We start from the raw sequence: 15,918 nt of genomic DNA, 5'->3' as shown, positions 1-15,918 counted from the left end.
TAGAAGGCTTGTATTAACCAAACATAAAGTACAATTTTTGATGATTTACATAATATGCTTGGTATGAGTGAAGGAGAAAGAGATAAAAAAATGAGATAATATATCTAAATACTTTGATTAAATCAGATATATTAGAAATAAATATCAGAGGATCTTAGTTAAATATAAAGATACCAAAGTAGGACAAAATGCTTTTGTTAAGAATTATTAAAGCAATGGTCTAAGAACGAAATTATTTTTGAAGAGCACCATGAACAAAACTATGAGGTATATTATATATTCATAAAAAGAATAATTGGAGTTAGCTTTGGAGAAGATGCATCGAGGTACAACTTTAGATCTGCATTAGATATTGATTGATATTTGGAGAGTTATAGGGCATTGTAGTAACTTGTTAGACAAATTGTTTCAATGAAATTTTTATGACTAAGAGGATGCCAAATTATTGGATAATAAGCATTATAGTATCAATATTTAAGAACAAATGAGATGATCAATATTGTGCAATATTTAAGAACAAATGAGATGATCAATATTGTGCTAATTATAGATGATTCAAACTTATAAATCATGCAACGATGATGTGAAAGAGAGTAGTGGAAGATAGAATTAAAAAACATTTGTTTCAGATACTCAATTTAATTTTATGTTGGGAAGTTCAACTATGGAAGCATTTTTTGTGTTAACATAACTGATGGAAAAGTTTTAGTTCAACAAAAGAATTTTTATTGATCTTGAAAATGCATATGATTGAGTGTTGCAAGAATTGATTTCGTGCGCATTAAAGAAGAAAGATGTGTCAAAAATATGTTCAAGTTGTTAGAGATATCTATGATACAGCACTAATTAATATTAATATTATTTGTGAAAATGCTTCATAGCTTTTGGTTTTTATAGGATTGTACCAAGGATAATAATTGAGTTCATGTCTTTTTTTATTTGTTATGGAGAGATGCTTATTAGGGATATTCAAAATATGGTATCTTGTTGTATGCTTTTTGCAGATGTTATAATTCTAATTGGGGAGATATTTATTAAAATAAAAAAAATTAGAACAATGGAAAAAATATTTTGAAGATAGGGTATTTATAATATGTAAGACCAAATGTTCAATATGTGATATATAATACAAGCAAATGTGATGTAAACAATTGCCAACAACAATATCAAGCCTTTGTCCCACTACGTAGGGTCGGCTACATGAATTATTTACTCCATTATATCTTCTCAAGTGTCAAATTCTCATTTAAATCTAATAAAAAAAATGTAATTTCTAATATTTTTCATACCAAGTCTTTTTAGGTCTACCTCCTTGTTTCTTAGCATAGGCCAAATCTAAAACATCTACTCTCCCAACAGGCTCATCGGAAGGCTGATGTAAACAATTATAAATCAATATTATTAGAAAATAAAATGATATGAGGTGTGTTATATTTGGATTTATCATGCATAAAATTAGGGAGATAAATATTTTTATAACTTAAAGAGTTGGGACTTGTTAGTTAGAATGGAGAGTAGTGGAGTATCACAGATGAGAAAATCTTAGTATTAGCAAATTTCATGTAACCGCAATAAGACTAGTAATGTTGTATGAATTCTAGCATTGAAGAACGAAAAAATTTTTGATAGCTAAGTTGGATGTTGCAGCAATGAAAATCTTAAGATGAATATGTAACAAAATTAGGAAAGATAGATTAAATAATGATGGTATTATAATCATGATTGTAGAGAAATTTATTGAAGATAAAATAATTCAAATAGACTTTGGTGGTTTGGATACATACATCAATGTGTACAAAATGCATCCATTAGATATATGATAAAATTAATGCCAGATGATTAGGAAGGAAAAGGGTGTAGATTTTAATGCCAGATGATTAGGAAGGAAAAGGGTGTAGATTTAAAGTCATGTGGATAAAAGTTATTCAAGGATAATGCAATCAAAAATTTGGGAGAGGGACCCAAAATTTTTATCACAAAAAACAAAAATGGCTTCCTATATAAAAGAAGACACAAAATATCCAAAAAGAAGAGAGAACTTAGAAATTTTAGAACAAACTCTTACATTTCATATAAACAAACACTTTTATAAATAAAGACTTACAACTCTTAAAATTAAACAACTTACAAACAAAGACTCTAACAAGACATCCTAAACTTGCTTACTTTTGAGAAGAGGGATACATGTGAGGTGGTCACTTGCGGAGAGACGAAAGATGTGAGAAGCTGAGACGAAGGGTGGAAAGAGCTCACAAGATTTCCAAAGAGGAGATGAGAAGGAGAATGGAACAAGCTCGCAAGCTTTTCTAAGCAAACCCGCAGGTTATAGCTTCCAAAAATCACATTTTCACTTACTTTTAAAACATTACAAAACCCCTCATATTTATAGGTATGAAAGGGGGATACAAATAGCAACACTAATTGAATTCCCATAAGAATCCAAATATCACAAGCCACGGAAAAGCCCCCTACTTTTCACGGGAAAACAACCCAGCCAAGGAACCGAAGGAGCAGCCACGGGAACCAAAGAGACCGCACGGAACCGAGGCGCCAAAAGCCACGGGAAGGCCCCCAGTCGGAAAACCAGTAGCCACGTGAGAACCAAGGAGCCAATGCACGGAAACAGCCAACCGTGGAAGCCAAGGAGCCAAAGCACGGGAAAACAAAATCCTTGGGATCCAAAAGCCATTTTGAAATCCCAAGAGACAAACTTAAATTTAAGACATAAAAAACTATAATAAAAATTACATTAATTAAGATAACTAATGAACTAAAACTAGCTAATAAGTGAGCTAACTTTAGTTCAATAAATGAACTAAAAATTAGCTCATAAATGAGCTAAATTCCAGCTCAAATTTTATTGAGCTTGTAAGCTCAAGGGAAGTCAAAACCAACTTATTTTGGGTTTGAGTTGACCCCCCTTTGCCTACATCAAAGGATATGCCACACTCAGGCCAACAATGATGTGAACAAATGAAAAATAAGTGATTCATTAACTCAACCCCAAACAATTATAAAAGATGACTTACTATTATAGTAGAGGTACGGTTAGAAAATGATTATCAAAGCACCTCATTTTGAATTATATTCTTTTTCTGAACATCTTTACCACCATCACCATCATTCTTATTATCATCATCCCTCTCATTAGCATATTCCCAACTATTTGGGGTTGCTATATGAATCCAGTCATGTATTTATTATATTTTATAAATATGGGTGAAGTGAATGCTCAAGTAAATTGATGAAATACATCGATATTATTGCTGTACAATAAACTTTATTGCATAATTGTGATACAATGCTCACTGTGACTATTTTTGAAGGACAGACTTTCAATTAAATAATGCAGAAAGAAAATATATTTTTTACATTGATATGAGATATTTAAGAATTTAAGAATTATTATGTTATATAAGTCACTTAGGATTCGTTTGGGATGCTTTCTTTCTGCTTCTTAAAGCAACATTTAGTATAAAAAATTTAAGTTTTTGTCCTAGAAAGCTACTTTAAAAAGAGTAAGAAAGCCTTCCCAAACAAAGCTTTAATTAACAAGATTTATGTCAAACTTGATTGTCTCACAACAACCTATCAATCTATCACCCTAAAAGTTCTTTCAAAACTATTGTAAGCAAATAAATCTATCAAAATCTCAGTCATCCCTTGGCATTTGATCCCACGGTCAGGATGAGAATCCGTGGGAGGCTCACCTGGATCACGCCAATATCCTTCTGTATTTGGGTAGCTGAATTAGGAAGGATTATATTGAGGCAATTATGTATCAATTAGAAGTTATTTATTTCTTTATTAAGACATCTTATATAGATCTATAAATAGGCATAATTTTGTATAATAAGCAAAAGGTATTTTTTACCCTTCTCAAATTCTATGAATTCTAACATGGTATCAGAACCAAAGAAAATCGTGCGGCCTTCATTGCCGAATGTTCCAAGCTTCTGACGCTGAAAGAAGCCGCGGACCCTTCAAAATGCCAGTGCAACCACGGACAAAACCCTCGATCCTACCAGTCGCTACCGCAGACGGAAGCTTTAATTCCGCTAAACACCAGCGTCGACAGGGTCTGAACTTGCACGAGCGTAGACGAACAACACAAAAGGAGCCAAAGAAGCGCCTCCTGTGAAGCATCTGAAGCCGAACGGGAGAGACGTTGAAGGTTGATAGTTGACCAACCAAGAACGAGTCGAAGGAGCGACTGTAAAGCAACGAAGCTGAACGAGTCTCCACTGAGAGGAGCCCGGCCCCGTGCCCTAGTCCCGATCCAAGCCTTTTTTTTAAGGCTCGGTTGGTTTGGTTTATTAAACTAGGAAAGAAAAAAATTCTTTTTTAGTGAAACAAAAAGGAAGGAGAGAAAGTCTTTATCATAGACCTTTGTTGTCGACAAGGAAAATTTTCTCTGAGAAGCCTTCATTCCTGAATTTCTGAGGAATACAAAGTTCCCACCACCGGCCTTCATTGCTGGAATTATGAGAAATACAGGTTCCCACTACCGGCCTTCATTGCTGGATTTCTGAGGAATACAAGTTCCCACAACTGGCCTTAATTTTCGGAATTTTGAGGATAGTTTTCCATCACCGGCCTTCATTATCGGCTATCTCTTGTGGTTGATATCCTATCTATAACCAATGCAACTCTACCTCTGAGCGAGTAATTGCAAGCTGGTCTCCAGCTTGAGGGGGAGTGTCAAAATCTCAGTCATCCCTTGGCATTTGATCCCACGGTCAGGATAAGAATCCATGGGAGGCTCACCTAGATCACACCAATATCCTTCTATATTTGGGTAGCTGAATTAGGAAGGATTATATTGAGGCAATTATGTATCATTTAGAAGTTATTTATTTCTTTATTAAGACATCTTGTATAGATCTATAAATAGTGATAATTCTGTATAATAAGCAGAAGGTATTTTTTAACATTCTCAAATTCTGTGAATTCTAACAATATCAAAGTTTTTGTCTACATGCACTTAATTAATTCTAATTTGGTGCGCTTAGGACACCTGTAAATTTACTAGTTTGACAAATGAATTCATCGGGTATGTGCCATAAAAATCAAAACCCCGCCCTGAGGTGAATGGCATTCTGATTTCTCTGAAGGAGAAAATCTTGATCTTATCTACCTATCTCGTCTCCTGCTCCTTTCCATTGACTAACCACAGATCAGGTCAGTGGCTTTATCTTTCACGGTTGATAGGTGCTTTCTTATTATGATCTATTCGCAGATCATTGGCAGCAGACTTTTCCTTTAGCTGCGAAGTGAGGTGAAATATTTTCTAGCTGCGAAGTGTAGAGTTAAGTTGATTAGAATAAATTATGTTATCAACCTTGTTCCTTTCTATTGCCAATATGAGCAAAATAGTTGATTGTTTTTGTTTAGTGATCATGGGATTTACTCGTTTTTATTTTTTGTTTTAATGCTTGTCATTTTTGTTCCTTTTCTCCCCGAAATCTTAGTAGTTATCTTGAGCCGTAGACAATGGCGAGCACAGCTTGCTTCATCATTGTTAGCAGAAACGACATTCCAATATATGAGGCCGAATTGGGATCGGCAGTTAAGGTATGCTCTTGTTGCTCCACTTTTTAGCTATAACTACTATCTAGTTTTGTTTTTTATTTTTTTTATCCATAGAATCATTTTGCAGCACAAGAGTTTACATTACCTCTTATAAAGGGATCAGATGTGGATATAGTCATTTTCATTTTGTTTGATCTTCATGGCATTCACTATTTTACTTTGTTTTGGTTTTTCTTTTGAATTATAAAGAAGAAAAGCTTAAGAAACTGTCCTTGTAGATTCCAAACTGAGACAAGAAAGTTGAGGTTGATGTTAGACCGGCAACTAAATGCAACTTGTTTCAAAATTCATGAAATGAAACAAATTTGAATTTTATTGGTATTATGGTGATTCTCAAAAGAAATAACTCATGACCTAACCCGATTTCAGTGAGAACTAGACATGCTTTTTAAAACTTCACTTATTAATGTCACACCACAACGTAATATGACAGTTTTAGCTCTTATCATGACAGTCAAGCATTCTTGCATAGAGCTATACGAGGGATTTCATTCACTGATCCAGATGTTCTCTTTGCTTAAGTTATGTGCTTTTAATTAACTTTTCAATTCCCTCATAAATCTGCAACTGTCTCTCACCTTATATGTTAGCTTTTTATCTTTTTTCTTGTGGATATGAATTTATTTTGCCAATTTTTTTAGTATAACCATCGTTTGAAGCCTTTAAAATTATCTTGTTGGCGCAAAATAAAATAAAATTAAGGTTTTGATTCAATGGTTAGGGTAATTTTCTATTGGCAAGAAATTACAAGAAGTTTGGTGTGGTGTTATCCATATGAATGCTTGCCATTTACTATTAGGTCGATCGTGGCAATACAAGAAAAGAGCCATACATGACGGTCATAAAATACTTGCACATTAGAGCATGAGGGCAAAAAGGTGTCATGTAAGACTCATGAACGCATACTCTTTGTAGTTTTAGAAGAAAAATAAGAGCTATTGTAAAAAAGATCCTATCCATGTTGCAACAATACCAAGATAGACTTTGTATGGGACATTCCATGTTATAGAGGGTATAGCCATAAACATGAAGAGTTTTTCTATGCTGAGGACATTGCAAATGGCGTAAATGTGTTAGCTGTTATCCTGACAATCCATCTAGCATTTTTGCATTGATCTATACCAGGGTTTTTATTTGTTCATCTATTTTTATTTGCTTGAGTTCTGCGGTTTTGATTAACTTGTCAAATCTCATTATCTGCAACAGAGTCTTTCCATCTAATTGTTAGCTTTCTTAAGTATCTCTTCTTATTTGTTAGATTTCTTTAAGTTTTTCTTGGGGACATTACTTTATTTTGTCAATTTTATTTAGAATAAAAATATATTCGGTGTCATAATATAATTATGGTGAAAACTATGGAAGGGCTGAGTAGGCCTTCACTTGCAAGTAACACATTCGATCTAAAATTAAGATTATATTTGCAGCTTGGAATTTGAGGACTTAGATTAAAAGATGAGAATTGGCGGATGGGATGATTAAAAGAAGAGCACATATTGTTTATTTGTGATAAATAAATCAAAAGGGGAGCAGCACAAGGATATTATGGAAGATTATTAGTTATTGCATGCTGGTAAAGTTATAAATAGGATTCAGGTTTGAGATAACAATGGTATAGAGTTGAAAGATAAAATTGTTGAGAAGCTAGTGGGAGGGTGATTGTTGTTAATTATTGATGATGACATTATATATATGGTTAATGCTTATACTTTTTCAGTCGGTTTAGTAATAATTTAAAAATCAAGGTTGGGAAGGGTTGATTGAATTAATATAATGTATACCTAAGAAATATAGTATAATCATTAGGGTTATTTAAATTGATATATAGGTTTTTGTTGGATGATCAGCTTTAAGAGGATTAATGATGACTATGGAATAGAAGATAGAAGTATAATAGTTTGCTTTGACATATGATATTTCAATAACAAAGATATACTTAAGAATCAAGAACCAACACTTAATTACTTTCAAAAGTCAAGTCACCGAATCACCAATTGACTTCTACTTAGACGGACATTTTTTTATAAGTATTATAAGGTTATTCCATAAATAAATTTAACTACATCGTGGTTATATGGTGTATATCTTTAGGGTATAAAGAAAGCGATAAAAAAATAATTGCCTTATTATAAAATAGTCTAACTTGAAAGGTGACTCATTTGTTAATCTTTTAAGACAAGTTGCTAAGAGAAGCAAATTAGAATTTTTTAATTAAACCAAACGTAATATGGAATTGGGTGGTTAGTTCCATTAAAAAGTTTGTCACTAAAATTTATATGAATTTTAGAAACAGAGCTTACATTCTTTGGAAGACGTGTTGGATGATTAAGGAGATATAAAAGATTATTAAAGTAATTGTGTATTTAACGGCAGAAAAAAGATAAATAATGTTGATGCTTATGATTAGTGTACATTAGAGGTCTTGCAAAGAGTATTATGAATGAAGCAAATGCTATAGTTTTTTATCATTTATATAATAGTATATTTGCTGGAGTAGGGGTGTCAAAATGAGTTTTTCGGGTCGGGTTTGGTCCAACCCAAAATTGACCTGCCTTAAAACCCTCTAACCCGACTAGGACTAGCTTTTACTTCACAATCATATAAAAGGAAGAAGTAAAATGGGGTTGGAGCTTTAAAAAAATTGAAAGGTAATTTTAAGTATAATGAATTATTTTTTGTGTTATTAATTTGTTATTCATTTTAAATTATATCTAATGCAATATTAATCAGTATAGGGGGTAAGAAAAAAATATATTGTAGTTGAAGATTTTGAAGATCATTTTGAGACATGCTACGAGGATTCTTCTGAAGAATGCAAAAGTGAGAATGAGTCTCCATTGGGTCTTGCTCCTCGTGAAGTATTTAAATTTTGAGTGCTTAATTTGAATGTAATTTCAAACTTTTGTGTTATAATAATATTTATTTTAAAATAAGTAATTATGTTGATGGTTTATTTTATTTTTTGTTGTTTTTATGATTTATTTATAGGCTTTTTTTGTATTTATATTTTTTGTTTGGAGGCTTATGCCTCGTGTCGCTAAGGTTAATTGCCTTAATTCTAGATTTCACCTTTTTAAACATTATCAATAAAATATAGAGAAATTTCGTGCATTCTTTACTATTTTTGACAAACTAAGATGCATATGCTTTATGACTCAATTAGATGAGTATTCTATTTTATACCTCTCATATGCTTTTAAAAATAGTTCAAATGAAATATGGATAATAGACTCAGGAGCAATCGAACACATGATAACCTCTTTAGCCAAATTCTCCTCCTATGTACCATGCCCAAGAAATAAAAAATAGAAGTAGCTGATGAAACCTTGGTTGCTATTGCTAAAAAATCGATATAGACTTGCACCTTTCCTTCTATTATCATTTACACTCACGTACCTAAATTCATTTATAATGATTCTGAACTAAATTGGGTGTTTTTTCCTACCCATTGTTTGTTTTAAGATTGAACCACTAGGATGATTGGGCATACTACGAAATGAGGGTACTCCATTATCTAGATGTTCAATAAGAGGGTACTCCATTATCTAGATGTTCAATAATAATCATGTCCCTCAATCTTATTCAACTAAAAATTTGAATACAAAAATGACACAAATTTGGTTCCATTATATTCAAATGGATAATACATCCTTTGTTATACTACAATCCATGTTTCTTGGATCGTTTAATAAAATAAAAATTGAAAAGTTTCAGTGTGAGATGTGCCAAATGACCAAACACCATAGAGTACCCTACCCTCTAAGCCACTCCAAGGTAGGGGTGTAAGTGAACCGAGACGGCTCGAGCTCGTCTCGTTTATGAGCTTGCGAGCCTAACTTATCGATCCACGAGCTCGAGCTCAAGCTCAAACTCGAGCTCTTTTATTAAATGAGCTTGAGTTCGAGCTTGACGAGGCTCGGTTCGCGAGCTCGCGAGCCGGCTTGAAATTATTAAATTTAAATTTTGAAAAAATATAATAATAATCCCGCTTCTGCAATTTCAAATCCCACGTATATTTTAGATTTTCGTATCCCGCGTCATTCTCAAATCTCAAATGCCTCTCTCTCTCTCTTCTCTGACAGGCTAAGGCTACAAACTACTAAATAATAAATACTAACAGCCTAATACACTCATTCTCTCTCTGGCAAACCCAAAAAACAATTGCCTCTCTCTCTCTCTCTCTCTCTCTCTCTCTCTCTCTTCTCTGACAGGCTAAGGCTACATACTACCAAATAATAAATTTTGACAGCCTAATATACTCATTCTCTCTCTCTCCCTCTCTCTTCCTCCCACTGCAGTTGTAAAAGACTGCAAATAAAGAAAATGAGGGCGAAATCTCTGGGTAGTGTCTTATCTACAAACCCATCTGCCTTCCAAAATTTACCCCGGAACCTAGTTCGTTAAAACTCCTTCGCCGAATAAGAAAAGCGAGTGGAGGCCGGGGTCGAATTTTTGGAGCCCACATTGAGCTCGAGCTTGAGCTCGGTATTTGACAGTTGAGCTCGACTCAAACACCCCTTAACTCGAGCTCGACTCGACTCGTTTGCACCCCTACTCCAAGGAGAAGCAAGAAGAAGTCAATTATCTCCAAACCTCGTGCTGAAACTGAATTTAAAGTAATGACCTAAGAAATTTACTAATTATTTGAATCAAAATCATCCTAAATGACTTGGGAATAAATTTAAAAGTTACCATAAAGTTATACTGCAATAACAAATCAACAATCAAAATTGCACACAACTAAGTCCAATTTGACCAAACCATGCATAGAGAAGTTGATCGATACTTAAAAAAAAAAAAAGAACTATTAAGTGGTTTGGTATATATACTATATATTCAGGCACACAAGCAATTGAGTGCATTCTAACCACGGGACTATCAAGCACCTGCATTTCAGAATATGATCTCCAAATTAGGCACGGAGAATATCTACTCTACAACTTGTGGATTACTGGTGGCTGTCCTGCTTAGCAGATCCACGAAGGGATCTCATGAATGGTTGAGGCGGTATTGCCTTTCAAGGAATCCCTTGCAAGATGTAGAGTTTCCTTATTCCCATAGATGCATGAATAGAAACTTGGTTAATATTTGTACATTCTTTCCTAGGAATATTGTGAAGTCATACTATGTAATTAGTTTTTCAAAGGAAGAAATTATGTAGTACAGCCTGTAATTTTGTTATATAAAAGTCCTTAACGAAGTTTACACAGTTCAAATTATATCATATCTTTTCAGTTAATTATGATGATAGAGATGATTTTCTATGGTTGAGCAAAATTTCCTACGTTTTCCAATTTACTTCTTTAACATTACTCCCTGCACCAGAAAGAAGAAGCAGCTCATCAGCATCAGTTTATTTTACATGCTGCTTTAGATATTGTTCAAGATCTTGCATGGACAACAAGTGCTATGTGAGCATCCTGCCTGTGGTTCTTTTGCGATGGTTTATTGTAGCCTATCCCTGTTTTGTTGTTCATTGAACTTTTGTTGAAGCTGTTTTATCTCTACATCATTTTACAGGTTTTTGAAGGCAATGGACCGATTCAACGAACTCGTTGTATCAGTATATGTCACTGCCGGTCATATCCTTAAAGCTGATTTCAGTCTTTATTGTCTTAATTTCTCATAAAAGAAGTAATATGTTTGGCCATGTCTAGCAAAAAATAGTCTATTACACTGTAGAGTAAAATAGAGTTAATGGTAAAACAAGAATGCTAGATGCAAAAAAAATTTTTCTGTGATGGCTTGGGCTATTGAGAGAGAAATAAAATTAATATTTGCTTTAGTTACACGCTATTTCTTTGTATCAACTCATCTGCACTGCTACAGAAGTTTCATCATCATTGAAAATTTTGAAGCACAGACTAATATATTTCTCTTATTAATACCAAAAAATGGCTTCTTATCTTTATTTAGCCGTTGAGATGATCTCCTTCTTACCTTTTTATGATATACCCTTTATTAAGTTGTTTCCTTGATAAACTGCTTCTTACATACTAGATTGATGTTGCTTCATGACTCTCGAAATGAAGATGCAATAAAAAGCTTTTTCCAAGAGGTTCATGAGCTTTATTTAAAGGTATAACTGCTATGCCCTATGTGTAGAGTTGAGAATAGATTTTAGTTATGCTAGAATACACATGATTTATTTCAAAATAATTGTTGGTTCTTGAGATTTGTATCCTTCATTTTAAATCTGTGATTGGTCAAGCATAAGATCTTAAATCAGTTGGTCAGCTGTCCGTTAATATGTCTATGAATGCATTCTCGTGTGTTTGCTTGCTCATAAAAGCTTTTGCATCAATCATTTTCAGCTGTTTGTCAGTTGCAATTTGGGTCTTATATCAACTATAAGAAATGACCTTGAATGATTTACTAAATAGAAGTAAATTCATTGCTATTTTATAGCTAATAGCTCTGATAACAAAATATTTGGTCAAACTAACATCAAGCCTCATGTTCACATTATTTTGTTTAAATAATTCTAGTGAATGGAACACATATGTTAGGCACTCAGTTTATCAATTATATCTCTAAGTTCGCTATTTGTTGGGTGTGGGTTTGGGTGGAATGAAAGTAAAGGAAGATCATCAATGAGGATATTACAGTCATCGAATTAGTGTAATTTGGTCACGTGTTTAGAATGGAAGAGAGGAGGATTTTTTTCAGTTTCAGAGCAACATCTGCTATACTTTAAATCCCATATTAATACACTTTAATCTTGTCTCTTTTGTAATCTATCTCGTTCTCCCTCCATTTTTCATGCAATATTAATCACTCGCTTAAGCAAGTTCACCAAATTCTATCTGCCTTTTATATACATTCCTTTAAATGATGCGCATTGCAATCAACATAGCATCAAACATGTAAATATGAAGCACTCACATGCTCTTCTCCTCTCAAATTCTTCACCTCCCTTTCTGATGCTATCAAGAATTTATTTACCTCTTGGGATCTCACGGCTGGCTCCTTGTTCCGTGTCCGCCCCTCGTTTCCCGTGGCTGTGGCTCTCGGTCCGTGTGGTTCCCTCGTCTCCCGTGGCTGTCTCCTTGGTTCCTGGTTTGAGAGTTTATCCGTGAGCTTTGGGGGAAGTTTTCTATGCCTATTATGCTTTGGTTCTAATGGAAATTAAAGACATGTGACTCTTGGTATTCCTCTCTCTTGCCTATAAATATGAGAAAATGTTGTGAAGGAAGTTAGTTGATATTTGTGAGCATATTTTCTATTAACCTGCGGGTTTATTCGGAAATCCTGCGGGCTCTTTCCAACCTTCTTTTCTCCCTCCGGAAATCCTGCGGGCTCTTTCCACCCTTTCTTCTCGGGCTTCTAATCTCTTCGTCTCTCCGCAAGTGCCATTCCATCTGTATCATTCTTCTCAACAGTGAAGCAACTTTAGGGTGTCGTGTCTTGGTTGATTTGGAAGCATTTGGGACAGTCTTGCAGTGGTGGACCATCGGTTTGCTAGCTCTATGCACTTTACTTATTTATCCTACAAATTCGATGCATGTGAGGAACCCGCTCTGACGGTTGTCTGAGGATAGCGTTTTTTTATTTCTTTAAAATCTCCTAGTATCTTTTGTTGTGTTTGTCAAGTTTTGAGTCGTTTGCGTTTATTTAATAAAATTTGTTTTAAGTTCTACTCATTGTGTCAGTTTTCTTCTTGTGTGTCTTTTGTGATCAAGTGATATAGGTTCCCTATATCCCTTGTCTACCTCACTTTCCTTTCCTAAGTTCTCTCTATCCTTTTAACATCAATCTCTCTTAAAGGCATTAGACTGCAATTGCTAGAGATATTGAGTAGGGGTAGATGGAGCACTTCATGCTCTAATCCCTTCTTTCAGCTTTTGTAAACGAATGCTTTGTTGAGCATGAATTTTACCCTGAACTTCTTTTGGTTCCAATGCATTTGAATATATGTTCTCTTTCATGCCTATATTTGATCTCGTGTTCACTATGGTAAGTTCGAATTTCACTACCCACATAATCATTCTTATTTGCTCATTCATCTCAATATTTGTTGATTCTCACTCCTTCCACGTGTTTTTCATCCTAATAGTATATCAATAAGTTACGGAACTCAACATCATTGATATTTTATCATACTTCAACAATCAAAATACCATACTGTACCAAAACAAGTTGTTAGGGTTGAGGGATGCTAAATTATCATCATCAGTAGTCTTATCCAAACTATTTATAGTTGGTATATGAATTCTAAATTTTCATTCATTATTGTTGAGTGTTATCTAATATGTTAAATCTATTTTTCACAAATTATTTTGACAATTTCTATTTATATAACCTTAGGTCATCATTTTTTACTTTCTAATTCTTTGTCACTTAATTTTTTCAATTTGTTTGACGAATATGTTTTCAACACTTCATTGTGAATGTTCCAACCTCTTAAATATTTTTTCCATTATCTTGTTGTTTTTAATTGGTGTCGCTCTAACCTTTCTTATAATATAATCTTTTTTTATTTATTCTTTCTAATTTTTTCACATATCCATCTTAACATTCTTATAATATAGCACTACTCAATGTTTTTACGGTCCAACATTCATGTCCATACAACATCACAGTCATAATTGTCGTTTTATATAATTTGCCTTTAATCACTAATGATATTCTTTTTTCAAACAGAACTCTTTAAGGTATTTCTATTAATTATCCATTCTCGACTCTCAAAGTTATGTCGTGATTTATATCTTCATTTTTTCATATAATGGATCCATGATACTTCAACCTATCTCAACTTGGTGGAATTTTTTTTTTCTAATAGAATTGAATGATATTTTTTAAACCTTTAAAATTATGTATCATATACTTAGTATTTGTTTTTCAATTTCGAAAAATGTCTATTTTTTAAGCATTTTCTTCATTGATCTAATTTTTTAACTTATTTTAGTTGATGTTTTCCTAATTAGAATTATATCATATACAAAAAGCATATACAAAGGTCTTTTATTTTGAATATATTTTGTAAGCATTTTCATAACAAATACAAAATATATTGACTCGATGTTGGTCATTGATGAAAACCCATGGAAACTAGAAATTCTTGAGTCGCTCTATATCTACTAATACTAATCAGTATTCCATCATCCATATTTAAATAATGTTAACATATCTTTGACATAACTTTTCACCTTAAATCATGCCAAATCATGTACCATAATTCTTGATCTTAGACCTTCTCATGATCAATAAAAATCATATATATGAAATTCTTTTTTTTTTTATACTTTTATAGTAATTGTCCTAATACAAAAATTGTTTTTATAGTATGTATTCCTCGCTTGAAATCAAATTGGTTATCAAAAATTGGTGTAATCTTTTTACACTAATGTCCCATTACTCTCGCATAATTTGTAAGTCTTCTATATTGGTGGGGGCAAGAAATATAGGGAGCCTATATCGCCCACACAAATGATTGATCCTTAACCGACGACACACTAAATCACGAAATGATGCGACTAAGATGAGGAAGAACAAACTCTTACATTTCAAATTAAACTAAAAAGAAGAAATTTTAAAAGACATTACAAACGACGACGGATTACAACTTTTGACTCGAAATCAAAGACACCCTAAAGTTGCTTTACTTAGAGACGAAAGATACAGATGGAGTGGCACTTGCGGAGAGACACAAGAGGTTAGAAGCCAAGACGAAAGGTTGGAAAGAGCTCGCAAGATTTCCGGAGGGGATGAGAAAGAACACGGACAAAGTTTGCAAGCTTTTCCATGAAACCTGCAGGTTTGCATTTCCAAAAATCACATATCATTCACTATTTTAAAACATTACAAGCCCCTCATATATATAGGTATGAAAGGGGAATACAAAAGGACACGCAACATTAATTTTCACAAGAACCTAAACATCACAAGCATGGAAATCCCCACATGCTAATCACGGAAAACCGCCCAAATCCAGGAACCGAAGGAGCAGCCGCGGGAGACAAGGAGGCTACACGGAACCAAGGCGCCACAGCCACGGGAAACATCCCAGGCTCGAAAAACCAGCAGCTGGCCGGAATTCCAAGGGGCAAAGGCACAAAAAAAACTAAAGCCCATGGTGGAAGCCAAGGAGCCACACATGGGAAAACCAAACAACTTCTTGGGATTCCAAAAGCCCTTTTGGAAACCCAAGAGACAACTTAAATGAAGATATTAAAAACTATAATAAAAAGTACATTAAATAAAAGATAACTATGAACTAAAACTTAGCTAATAATGAACTAACCCTTAGTTCAATAAGTGAACTAAAGACCAGCTCATAAATGAGCTAAAATTTCAGCTCAATTTTGATTGAGCTTGTAAACTCGAGGG

The 15,918-nt window shown here is 33.7% G+C and overlaps 1 protein-coding gene across 2 annotated transcripts in view; it reads left to right on the top strand.

Annotated features, from left to right (window-relative positions):
• Window positions 1-15,918, top strand: part of LOC110116033 (trafficking protein particle complex subunit 2) — a 35,628-nt gene that overhangs the window by 4,585 nt on the left and 15,125 nt on the right. The window contains exons 2-5 of one of the 2 annotated variants that reach the window (XM_020849473.2): window positions 5,472-5,574; window positions 10,915-11,000; window positions 11,110-11,171; window positions 11,583-11,668. In XM_020849473.2, the coding sequence (XP_020705132.1) occupies window positions 5,494-5,574; window positions 10,915-11,000; window positions 11,110-11,171; window positions 11,583-11,668 (315 nt within the window). In that variant the 5' untranslated portion in view covers window positions 5,472-5,493. The remainder of the gene's footprint in view (window positions 1-5,471; window positions 5,575-10,914; window positions 11,001-11,109; window positions 11,172-11,582; window positions 11,669-15,918) is intronic. The other variant, XM_020849472.2, reaches the window with a different exon arrangement.

The sequence above is a fragment of the Dendrobium catenatum genome, unplaced genomic scaffold (assembly GCF_001605985.2).
Source record: "Dendrobium catenatum unplaced genomic scaffold, ASM160598v2 original_scaffold_51051, whole genome shotgun sequence".
Classification (NCBI taxonomy): domain Eukaryota; kingdom Viridiplantae; phylum Streptophyta; class Magnoliopsida; order Asparagales; family Orchidaceae; genus Dendrobium; species Dendrobium catenatum.
This window is presented reverse-complemented; position numbering and strand designations above follow the sequence as displayed.